Source organism: Suillus paluster (genome assembly GCF_016628075.1).
Source record: "Suillus paluster strain FC165 chromosome Unknown EDB91scaffold_64, whole genome shotgun sequence".
Taxonomy (NCBI): Eukaryota; Fungi; Basidiomycota; class Agaricomycetes; order Boletales; family Suillaceae; genus Suillus; species Suillus paluster.
In genome coordinates this window covers 22,511-34,630 of record NW_024537624.1, presented here as the reverse complement: position 1 = coordinate 34,630, position 12,120 = coordinate 22,511, and the positions used below count along the sequence as shown (strand labels likewise).

The 12,120-nt window shown below is 46.0% G+C and overlaps 4 protein-coding genes across 4 annotated transcripts; 3 read left to right on the top strand and 1 right to left on the bottom strand.

The window, feature by feature from the left end:
- Positions 1-2,491: 2,491 nt before the first annotated feature.
- EDB91DRAFT_1238951 (uncharacterized protein) lies at positions 2,492-5,360 on the bottom strand (the record flags this gene model as incomplete). The annotated part of the gene is made up of 11 exons (XM_041321785.1): positions 2,492-2,708; positions 2,730-2,793; positions 2,849-3,492; positions 3,544-3,682; positions 3,741-3,926; positions 3,995-4,111; positions 4,151-4,389; positions 4,443-4,591; positions 4,652-4,820; positions 4,869-5,062; positions 5,115-5,360. The coding sequence occupies 11 exons, from the start codon at positions 5,358-5,360 to the stop codon at positions 2,492-2,494; spliced, it is 2,364 nt and encodes a 787-aa protein (XP_041173448.1).
- A 1,471-nt stretch (positions 5,361-6,831) lies between these two features.
- Positions 6,832-9,134, top strand: EDB91DRAFT_1085078 (uncharacterized protein; the record flags this gene model as incomplete). Its single annotated transcript, XM_041315847.1, has 9 exons — positions 6,832-6,868; positions 6,918-7,390; positions 7,476-7,518; positions 7,594-7,679; positions 7,929-8,049; positions 8,490-8,558; positions 8,633-8,715; positions 8,810-8,836; positions 8,922-9,134. The coding sequence occupies 9 exons, from the start codon at positions 6,832-6,834 to the stop codon at positions 9,132-9,134; spliced, it is 1,152 nt and encodes a 383-aa protein (XP_041173447.1).
- Positions 9,135-9,429: 295 nt separating this feature from the next.
- EDB91DRAFT_1252179 (uncharacterized protein) lies at positions 9,430-10,285 on the top strand (the record flags this gene model as incomplete). The annotated part of the gene is made up of 4 exons (XM_041323474.1): positions 9,430-9,666; positions 9,721-9,804; positions 9,871-10,106; positions 10,150-10,285. The coding sequence occupies 4 exons, from the start codon at positions 9,430-9,432 to the stop codon at positions 10,283-10,285; spliced, it is 693 nt and encodes a 230-aa protein (XP_041173446.1).
- Positions 10,286-10,433: 148 nt separating this feature from the next.
- On the top strand, positions 10,434-11,743 carry EDB91DRAFT_1252178 (uncharacterized protein; the record flags this gene model as incomplete). Its single annotated transcript, XM_041323473.1, has 6 exons — positions 10,434-10,674; positions 10,743-10,825; positions 10,883-11,044; positions 11,094-11,178; positions 11,265-11,673; positions 11,722-11,743. The coding sequence occupies 6 exons, from the start codon at positions 10,434-10,436 to the stop codon at positions 11,741-11,743; spliced, it is 1,002 nt and encodes a 333-aa protein (XP_041173445.1).
- Positions 11,744-12,120: the final 377 nt, after the last annotated feature.

Below are 12,120 nucleotides of genomic sequence, written 5' to 3'. Positions count from 1 at the left end.
CAAATGGGGAACAAATGGAACTAACGGGGAACAAATGGAGGGAAAAGAAACTACGAGCCTGCAGGAGGATGATTGGGCAAAGTCGGACCAGGCTTGTGTCTGGTACTTGCTCCAAGTCGTCGGATCTGATGTCGGGCGTTTCGAGTGGAACTCATGGGGCTGGGAATGTTGCAATGAGATCAGGAATAGATTCGGGAAGATATTTTAGACAGTGAGTGGAGTACTGGGAAGTACTCTGTAAGTGAAAGTGGAGTCGAGTCTATCAGAAGGTAAAAAACTAAGATCCCATCTATTGCTACCTATATAGGAAGGGGTTCCAAAATGCGCTATGCTACAACTGGGTGAGGCTGTGAGATAAGGAACCGGTCCCGAGTAGCGGAAGGATCCATATAAGTACCATAACACATATGAAATCAGATAGGAACATGTCAGTAACACAGGGAACGTAGCTAGTACTCACCAGCGAGGATGGAAGGACAAGGACAGGACGGAGGAGGACGTTCTGAAGGCTAAAAGGATATGATGCGTGTGGTACGTGATTGTTCTGCTGGGTTCCGCTTGGTTCCGTGTAGCGGACGGCTCGGGGAAGATGCGGATGGGTAGTGGTGTGGGACAACAAGTGCAGTGGAGAGAAATCGATCTACTACACAGTTGGGTCTTTGCTGCCTGCTGCCTCGCTTGGAAACAAGCACGTTCAACCCTTAAGGGGATTGCTACTGGGGAAACACTAGTCTCTGTCTAAAGCAACCCTATAGGAAGAAGGATCTGCAAAAGCGGATGAAATGGATAGGATGCGAAATGTACAGATTCGTCGGATGGAGCGGATGATACTTGCGGATTGGATGGGATGTGAATCAAAGTTGAAGGAAGTTCATTAAAGGTTGGATGGATAGTGGGTATAAGTCAAAGTGATTTTCTGGTAAGGTGCAGGAAAAGTGGGAGGAAGTTACATGAAGTAAGTATTTTTTGAAAACCTCCATGCTTATAGGGTACAGTATTTTCAAGGAACATAGAGATATAGGTAGCGAGTCTAGACCATGCCATAAGCTATCTGAAAAATACTGGAGTGTGAGAGGATATGTCTGTGTTCAGTCAGTAACAAGAAAATGCATGTGAGTACATACCAATGAGGTAGAATGGACGTGGACAGGACAGATGCGGCGGATGCGCGAGCTATAGGGGGAGATCTGAAGGTATCCACATGTCATCCGAAAAGTGGATGTGTATCGGATGGAATGGATAGGTGTCGGATGGACGTCAGATGGATGCCTGATGCATCAGAAAAGTGGTGGATATGAGCCTAGCGTAGGGATACTCCCTACAGCGGGATGGTAGTGGAATGCACAGGAAGATGGTAGTAAGGCATGGGAATTATACGGGATACAGGCCTACAGTGGGGACGTTCCTCACATCGGGTTAAGTCTGAGTCAAAGGACAGAAGAGCAGGGCTTAGAAAAGGTAATATTCAGACTGAGTATCTACAGACAAATGTACATATGATTATATACTCTAAGTGATGAGCATAGCATAGCAGAAGGCTATGTGCTAAGTGTACAGGATTACAATAGGATGACTGAGACATACGAGAATAAGGCTCAGGGAACAGTATGTACGTGACAGATCAGAATCACTAGGGTATAGGGATTACTGGTGATCTGAAAAGCGGAACTATGATACTAAACGGGGATAGGACCAGTTGAGTGGTTCCTAGTCTAGGAGTGGATTGGTGAGGCGGTCAGATGGACTAATAGTCGGGTGGGGAATACGAGTGGAACTGAAGAATCCGCACAGGTCGGAAAAGTGGAGGGAGTAGGAATAGGATCGGGCAGACCGATAGGGCAGAGGAGCGGAACCCCAGATAGGGTTGGATGGAAGGGGTATGGGGTTGGAGGACATAGGGGTAGTGTCGGAAGAGCAGAACAGGGTTGGGCAGAGGTAGCAGGGCTAATCCTGCTGAGATGTACTTCGTGCATTGTCGGGGAAGGAGGAATGGAGCGGACGGGGAAGCAGGGGGTCGGAACAGGGGTGGGGATGTTCCCAGGTGGTATTGGAGGTGCCTGGATCTGGTATATGACAGCATCCCTCCGCTGTGTGATGCATGCCCGCTATATAATGTGATGCATCCCTCTGCTGTGTGATGCATGTCCACCTACTTCTGATGCATCCCCCGCCCTTTATTTGATGCATCCCCCTGCTGTTTACTGATGCATCATGCATCATGCCATTCATCTGATGCATCCCCTGCCCTTTATTTGATGCCCGCCCTTTATTTGATGCATCCCCCACCCTTTATTTGATGCATCCCCCCCGCTGTTTACTGATGCATCACACCATTCGTCTGATGCATCCCCCGCCCTTTATTTGATGCATCATCCTCCTGCCCTTCTCCTGTACATTGGTGATCCTGCCCACACTTTGTCATCACCTGTATTGATTGCATAACTATGTCTGTGAATGCTACATTATATGCAAGATATGTTTGTTGGGGCTGTCAAAGACCAAGAGTGCTAGGATTCCCATGGAACTGGTCCACAAATGTGCGAGTATCTGCCCAACTGGAATGACACATGTCCCACAGTGCCCGATGCAAGGCAGCTTGATGTCGAGCATATGCAATCCGACCCTCTCTCTCAGTGGGACTACCAGACCAGTTCTGATCTGCACACTCATCCCAAGACATGGCTTGCCAGTCAAAGAACTGCAGAATCCTCCACATCTCCTCTCATAACAGCTCGAGCTCCTCCTTCCACCGTATAGCGCGCACCCTGGCCTTGCACCATTCTATTCGCATATCTGGATGGAGTACCGGTGAGATAGGGTGCATGAACAAATTGGTAAGCATACATACCTTCCATAGATCCATCTTTGTCCAGCTCGTCTCCATGAGCACCGCGCATATTCCATATCCACGAAAGCTTTCGCCTTCCTTCAGTCTCGCCCCACAGGAGATCTGACATTCCTTGGATATCTTGATGATCGAGCAGACATAGGGAGGGCTGCCAGCCTGTCTCCTTGATGAAGGGAGCAAGAATCACCAGCGCTCTGCATGCATCCTGATATCGGGTCGATGCTGCCTCAATTCTTGTGTCAACGCCTTTGAGCATGTTATGAGCTTGTGTATTTGAGCCTTGACCACGGAGGTTCCGATCCTTGTACTTGAGGATAGCAGTTTGCATGCGGAGGTTAGAGCGTAGGGTGTTGTGAGCTTGTGCATAATAAAGTCTCCACTCAATTTTCTGAAATTTGAGGTCACAAGGATCCATTCTGCCAACTTGGGAAGGAAGCAAAAGCTCAAATGACTCGGGAGTGACGACAACACCACTGGACTTGTCTCTCAGTCGTAGGGCTGCGACCATTGGCATGTATAATTCCTGGACTTTAACCCAAGCCTTGATCCGACACTGGAGACTGTTACTACATTGAACGACCTTTCCTTCTTGAATGTCAGTGGCATGAATCCCTAGACCCGCCTTGTCAGCTCGAAGACGTCGTCTGAAGTGTTTCATTAGCAACCATACAATGAGTCATATCAATTAAACTTACTGTTGCTCTTCAAGTTCTAGGCCACTGCTAATCAGCACACTAGGCGAACAATCTTCATGCAATTTGTGGAAGCTGCCTAGTTCTAATTCTGATGCGTCTTCTTTTGCAAGTTCAAGCCGCACAGATGCAAGTGTGATCTCTGCATGAAATGACATCAGCATCAAGACATCATTTGCAACAAAACACAATGTACTCACTTTCTGTGCTTCGCTCATATGGGTTTGGCTGGGAGGGATCATGTTCCCATGCCTCAACCTGCTCTTTCCATCTGCTCAATGCTTCCGTGTATTCCACTTTCAGTCCTTCTTTGAGGTCATCCAGAGCTGCTTCGTGTTCCGATAGTTCGGGCAAGGCTTCTTTCACCTTCTGCAGCATGGTGCAACCTAATGATGCATCAGTAATGCATCAGTAATGCATCAGTAATCAGTGCATCACTGTCAAAATAACTTACATAGACCAGTAATTTTCTTCCAATTCCAATCCCCAAAAAAATCATCAAGGGTGTCTCGTCTCGCGCCTGGGCCCATCTCTTTAGTGCTTGATGCCATGGGTTTGATATTCGCCCATCCTCACTCAGGGGCTTCTCCATCGGTTCATCCAACGCCACGTGCAAAATTGAATGAGAAGCTTGTTTGACATGATTCAATATGAGCCGGCAGATGGAATTTTGGAACAAAGAAGGTGACTTTCTTAGTGCCATGGTCCAGTTGCATGGAGGGGGGAAATGATGTCATGCAGTGCCATAAATTCTTCTTCCACTGGCACACTATATCATACGAGATGTTGAGGATATCCACAGAGGTATGCCGAAGGGTCGAAAAGAAGAGGTAATCCATATTTACGTATCTAGATGGCGGCACATCAATATTATCAAGTGTCTGAAGTATAGCAGAACTTACTTTTCTCCTTTCTGGAGGTCTCTGACTGTGGTCGGTAACTTCATGTTGTGGTGAGCGCAATCAATAGTACCCAGCCCTGTAGCTGCAAGCCCATGACTGGATTTAGTATCCACCATGTTTACCGCGTTATGGCTTGAACATGTAGACTTCTGTTCCACAAGCCCATGTTAGTATCAAGGAAAATATACAGACAATGACTAAAAACTCACCTCTTGGCTAATATTAGAATTATCATCTAGGAAAGCCTTGTATGCACTTTCTTCGACAAAGTATCCCCAGCTGTGACTCAGGCTGGGGTCTACACTATCCTTTGAAACAACTTTCCGTTTCAGCCGGAAATTAGCATTGATGGTGACAAACAGCCCATACAACCAGCTTCTATGAATCAGCGACTGCAATACCCATGCTGTTACAGTAGCATCTTACTGGTTAGTAGGGGAAGCCTCTCTCCAATCAGAGGGTAAGTTTTTCCCAGGCTGTGGACAGGCTGGACATAAAACAGCGCACCCACCCTCAGAAGTCGAATCAACCCCATTGGGATCATAAGGATGCCCAGAGCGTTTGAGCATCTTGAGATGACGCCATTGGCAAATCATCCACATGAATTGGTTGTATCGTTCCTGAATAAATGTAAGGCAATGTTGTCATGGAAGCAGCCCAAACGGTACTTACTTTGACAGGACTCAGTCCCATATTGTCAGACCTCCACATCAGTGCATTAAAAAACTCGTATGCTGACACCTTTGATTCGAATGACAAAAGATGAAATTCTTCGAGAAGGCGAAATGTCGCCGCAGTCTTGGGGTCAGATGTTGTTGACGGAAATAATGACTTGCAAAGGAGCTGTTGTATGTGGGTTGTGGCCAGGGCACAATAGCAAAAATCTAAAGCTACCTTGTGAATGCCATGAGAATCCATGCTCGAAGACTTTGGATGCGAGTAAGAATTGAGGGTGACTCTTTTCTGCTGCTTCTTGGCTCTTGTTATTCATCCCAACTCCTGGTGCAATTCCTCTGTACATACGATCATTGAAGACAAACTAGCAATCTGTTATGACCAACGTCCCTTAACCTAACTAGTAGGTGTCTGGAGATTGTATCACACCACAGGACTCAGTCTGAAGAAGGATAAAGCAAGGGTAGTATTGAGAGGGAACGTCTAGGCCCTACGATGACGTAGAAACGAGGAGGTTAAGTCTAAGGAGTACTACTGACTACTACCTAGACTATATACTACTATTGGGGCGGAGCTATCTGAGTATGAAAGGTATGTGATATAACTATATACGGTCATAACATTGCACCTAGGGTATAGGGCGTCTTATCAACCAATCAACTACAAGAAGAGAAGGGTAAAGGGTTCATAGGGCCAAGGGTATCGGTAATTAAGCAGGGTTCTCAGGGACTGCTTCTATTCAGGGTGGACGGAGATTAAGAAGGGTGAGAGAGTTCTGTGATAAGAAGTCTCGAGCGGTAATTAAGGATCTCGATTAGAGATAGGATCTTGGATCTAGATTGGATGATCTAGATAGAATCTGGAGATGTATCGGGTATGATCGGATCTAGGGATTCTCCAGGGTCTTCGGTAATGAACATGCTTCTCTATGAGCGATGCTTCTGTGATAGGGATCTAGGGTTTAGCTGTGACTGTGCAACAGGTTCTTATGTAAGGGATTCGGTGAATGACAGAGGTAACTCTTAACATGTCATGAGAAATGAAGGTGTGCGATGTAAAGAGATGATGACCCTTTGAGAGATAGCTCGTAGAGTACTCTTGGTTATGGTTCGATCATAGAGGCATGTAGATGCTTATGATGTAACCCGTTGCCTAATCGTAGGACTTCTAAGGATATGATGAGTTCGGTTATCTAGGGTTACGGATATAGATGGATGTCGTCGATATAGTATAGATGTGAATTCAAGATAGTGATCGTTAATCGGTTATCCATCTTATCTTATCAGGGATCTATCTAATCTAATCTTATCGGATAAGGTGACTTAGGGTTCGATAATCGAAATTTAGATGCAGTTGGTAACATTCATGACACAATCGGGGATGGATTGGACTCCATGCCAAAGTACTGACTGTACCGATCGTTGGCAAACAATGAGGGCAAGACTTTTTTTCCTACTTACCTATAATCTTAACCATCATCAGTGATGGACTTGCCATTCATGAAGTACAGTATGTTGATGGCCAGCATCGAATGATTCAAATCATGCATGTCACTTCTGTGTGAATCAATAAACAATATCAAATAGATAATGATTCTCTATTGCAACCGACCTCACTGACTTGAGTTGGTACCTGATCTTCAGCTAGGCATTGAGTTTGGTAAGTACTTATATTCGATTCTCTATGGCCTACGTCTCATCTGACTTCCTAAACAATGACCACCACCACAAACAATGATCAAAGCAGCCTTGGTGCGTTTTTGGCCCATCACTGATTGATGTCTGCTAACACATGTTTCAGATGCTGTATTGCAACTACTATCTTTATTGACACTATCGAATGATGAGGTGCAAACCCTCATCCAAGTGATTTCTGATGGTAGTGGAGGCCCTCCTGCCATGTCATCTGCAGCCATCGTGACTCCTACAGCGGCCGTCATTACCCCAGTGATTGTTACCCCTTCTGCTACATTTGCTGTTCCTGCAGTAGCCATCGTCAGTCCCCCTCCTGCAGTAGCCATCAACAGCCCCCCTTCTGCAGTAGCTGTCGTCAGCCCTCCTGCAGTAGCCTCCGAGACTCAGGCTGCTGCATTTGTGCAGACAGTGCCCGCCCCCACCATGCACTCTGGGTTTTTCGGTTTCCCACATCTTCCAATGACAGCTATCGTTGTCAATGGTGAGATGAGGGGCCAGCAGCAATATTGTGATTTCAGCTTCGATGTTCCCAGTGCTGGGGCCCTTGGTCCTTTCTACCTTGTCACATGCGGCTGCCAGGTAGGTGTCTTCAAGACATGGTGCATATCTTGATTAGTGGCACATTCTGTTGTCATAGGGAGTTTTATTAAATTGTATGTATCAGACAAACCCAGACTCAGCCCTTTGGATGACACACATCGCAGATAGTAAGTACTAAGTATACTCACAGACTAATATCTTGTTTTATCACATTGACGGTGTCGCTTTCAAACTGCTCTAAGGTATTGAACATTCAAGACTTTTGAATGTTCAACATTCAATGTTCAAAACCCAGACTCAGCCCTTTGGACAACACACATTGCAGATAGTAAGTACTAAGAATACTCACAGACTAATATCTTGTTCTATCACATTGATGGTGTCGCTTTCAAACTGCTCTAAGGTACTGAACATTCAAGACTTTTGAATGTTCAACATTCAATGTTCAGTCTGGTGACAATTGTGCACTCCACTGTTCGGAGCACAAAATAATACTATTTCACAGCTCTAATCTACATTCACACGTCAACTCAAACCTTCAATCAGCATGTTGGAACCCTATTTCTCAACTGATCAGCGCCGCTGGCTGAAAAATCAGCTAGGCCAGTACAACTACTGCTATGAGTACAAGTACGAAGACCTCATCGAGTTCTGGACATCCCTATATGAGATTTTCTTTGATTGCTGGCCAGAGCGTTGTGGGTTTCGGTTGCTACTGCATTATCAGCGCGACTGCGGCCGATTCAAGTGCGTTCGACCCTATAGGGGAAGCAGTGCAATGCAAACCACCAACAACAAGTTGTATTGTCCGACCTAATAGTTGATGCCAATGCCAATGCCGACTTGACCGATTGAAGTTGAGCAAAGAGAGAGTGAAGTGGAGCGGTCCTGAGTGATAAATGAGTGAAATAGAGGAGGTGTGTGTGTAGTACAATGAGCGAACATTTAAGAGAGTCGGCCGACGACTCAATGAGAAATCACACAAGAAATCGTTCCAAGTGAGAATTTGCTAGAGAAACTACTAAGAACATGGGCGGAATATATAGTAAATGAGACTAAGCGATGAAGGGGAACTTTGGGTTGCTTAAGATGCCTCATGGATTGCTAAATACTCGTTTCTCTGTGTCCATGTAATAAGGTGTGAGGTGGGGCGATAAAAAGCTGATAAGCAGTCCGATTATGCGAATGGGGATAGAAAGCGATGAAAGTAAGCAATATATGTACCAGTAGACGACGGGCCAATGACATGAGACGATGGATAGTGACCGATTGCATGTGCAGACAATGTCCGACTTGGATCGAGTGCGACCGACTGGGCCGATCATCGGCCAACGTTGATGTGGAGCAGCAGCACGGGAAAGTGGGTCAGAGAGGATCGGAAAGATAGGGGATACTAGCTCAGTAGTGATCGGCTTCCTACAGCGTGATGTTTTGTTCCCTGACTTACCCAACACTCAGTCTCTCTCTGAAGAGCAGCACCATCAGGTGTATCAGGCTATAGAATAGAGGAAAGATGTGGGTACTGGGATCCTATGTAGTGCACAAGCTGATGACTCAATAGTGCATTAAGTCTTGGTTTCAATCCCAAACGGCCTTAATGGGATACATTCTGTTCACAATCATGTCAGTGCATAATCAGAGTGTGATGTTACAGGCTGAAGAGGGGTTCACGGAGGATTGGATGGATGTCACAGGTGACAAGCCTGCCAGTGGTGATGTCGAGGATGGTGGGAGTACCAACACCGAGGCCCAGGGGGATGGCGTAGATTTAGACTTCGATTGATTGGATCTCAAGGTGCCTGGATAAAATTAGAACAATGTGCTTGCTACTTCTATTTATATGTTTCAAGTTAGCTATGGACGAAGTATCTAACAGAACTACCATACTGCTCCTTCAGGTGGTTGATTGCATTGTTCAAGACAACCAATCACTAAAGTTAGGCCTGTGCATGAGACAGAATCCAACAGTATGGCGTACATAAGTTTACACCCTCAGGTGGGATTTTCATTTTTTGGGACAACTTGAAGTGTGCACATTTAATCTTGCAGTGACCTCATTCAACATACAAGATCTCCTCATGCCTGCAGCACGCTGGACCTCAAACGTACAAACAGAGTGGCTTCAAGAGCGCCTCCCCCAATATCTCACAGAGCACTTGAAGGAGAAAGATTATTCGCGTTTTTGGCTGACCTTGATCAGGGACTGGTTTAAACAGTTCCCAGAGGAAGCGGTAGTATTTCCCGACATTCCCGCTGACGCCCTTTCGCCAGAGCAATGTATTGAGGTGGGAGAAGCTGAAAACAGGCGCAAAATAGTAAGCCCATCTATAATGAACATATCACTATATACTGACGTACAACTGATTCAGCAACTCCAGACTTGGTTTCATTGGCATGTGAACATGTCCAAGAAAAACCATAGCCTGAAAAAGGAGTCAACTGTCTTTGATGACGTGCTGCAGCCAAAATGACGTGCTAAGTCCGAGGCTGAGTTATACTCTGATATCTACTACGACAAGCGGATCAGACCATTGGTGAAGGCCGAGGAAGAGGCTGGGAAGGTGTTGTTGGGCAGACGAATTGCGCTGGGGCATAAATTTTCTAAAGAGCTGTTGGATGATGAGGATGAGGAGGTCAAGGTTCAGATTCGTGATATGTATGAGAAGCAGCAGAAAACTCACGAGAGGTCCGGCAAGAAGAATATTTTAGATGAGGATGCCGAGGATTGTGTGTTTGATGCAGAGGAAATTGCACAGTAAGTGGTTTCTATGAATAGAGTTCAATAGTTAACATTCAAGCAAGGGCATAGATGACTTACCCATTATCTGCCAGCGATTTGTGCAATTGGTCAAGAAGAAGACCGGTTTCCTCATGTCCTTCATGTTTGCTGGTCCAGATCCAGGAAACAACTGGGATATGACCTCATTATCCTGAGTTTACGTATCGGATATAAACTGTTTTGGGACTCACACCGAGACTCTGACGCATTCAAGTTGCCATCCCTCTGAAACTCCACAAGGCAGAACCTTCGCCCAGTTATATCAAGCGGCCGATAAGAATTTCCTAGAGGTGTTTCAGCAATATGCAGGAAATAATCTTCCATGCATTTTTAATCTGCAAGTTGCTAGTTGACTTACCTAGTTTATATCATGCAGCATCTGACAAGCGCAAGCCTAACATTACTGTAGGGAACGAGGACATGGAGTGCAGTGAGGAATTTGAAGTGTATGGTGAAGAGGTGCCCAATGGCCATGACGACATCAAAGAGGACAAGGATACCGAGTCCTTTGGTCAAGGGGAAGAGGAGCAAGATGATCGCGAAGGTGGGTAGATTGGTCGGTCTTTATATGTTTATATAATCAGCTGATGCATCTGGCTGATGCATCACAAGGCTCCTTGCCACTGCCTGATGCTTCACTGGGTGATGCATCTGATGCATCAGGAGCCACACCTGATGCATCAATGAGTGCAATGGTATGTACCCTTTCGTTTGCAATACATATCTATTCACAGGTTGATGCACCCCTGCAGTCTGATGCATCATCATCATACTCTAACTATAACGATGTCTCCGCACCAATTCCCCATTCATATTTACCAGTATATGTACCCCCTGTGACCACCAATTCAGTTCCTAATTCTTTTACTCCAGTGTATACTGCCCCTCTCATGTCCACTGATGGGTTTACACTGGTCTACAACCCCTCTGTGTTGACCCCCAGCTTCTCATTCCCCAATACAGTGGCAAGATCTCAATTGGAATGATCCAGTCTTCCAAATGTCTCTGGCCTCTGCTGCTGCTTGGCTGCAGGAAAATTTATCACCAGGTTTCTGCTGAGTGCACTAGTCTGCTGCATGAGTCCAGTGTTGACTCACTACCAGTAATGCCACCCAACCCACCCCCTGCTCCCAGTCTTGCCTCATCCCAACCCACCCCAGCTCCCCATCTTGCCTCATCCTAACCCACCTCAGGGCAACAACAAAACCATCCTCGAGCCCAAGGCCATCCACAAGCTCAAGGTCGCCCCAAAACCCAAGGCCATCCGCAAGCCCAAGGCCACCACCACCCCCAATGATCACACCACCTCCCAGCTACCTGTTGATCTGACCAAGCCATTCAATAAACCGATTACTAACCCACCCGGAGCTGAGTCTAGTTCACCAGGGGTTGCAGCTCCTGGTGGAATTACCAACGACTCTATGAACACACGTACATCCAAGCGTGTCCCAGTTAAGTCCAGGCGTAACGAGCTGGTGGATGCGATTGGTACTGAGCCTTCCATGAAACAGCCTGCGCAGAACGGGCCTGCGGGTGCTCAACAGTACGTTATCCTGCTCATTTTTTTTTGATGCCTGCTAAGAGCTCTTAGGAAGAAGCGGGCAAAGGTCTAGTATAGTTGTTCTTCTCATTCATAGCTTGAATAATGCTGCTGTCATCATAGTTTTGCTAATTTCTTGATATAATGTCCCTACTCAATCTATTACTAATAGTTATCTTGTACCTGACGAGAAATATAACACATCATTTTGTGCGCATGATTCAAATGCTAATGTTTGACTGAGAGGTGTGCGAGAATGAAATTGCTAACATTGATGCATCAGATACATCACCGAAGTTTTGTGCTATGGACTTCATAAAATTTTGGTTGTAGGAGAGTGATGCATTACTTGCTATGTACTTGGTAACATCAATTCAGGTGGGCGCGTGGCAAATCGGGGTGGGCTGTAGGATATGTACTTGATAACAATGTCAATTCAGGTGGGTGCAT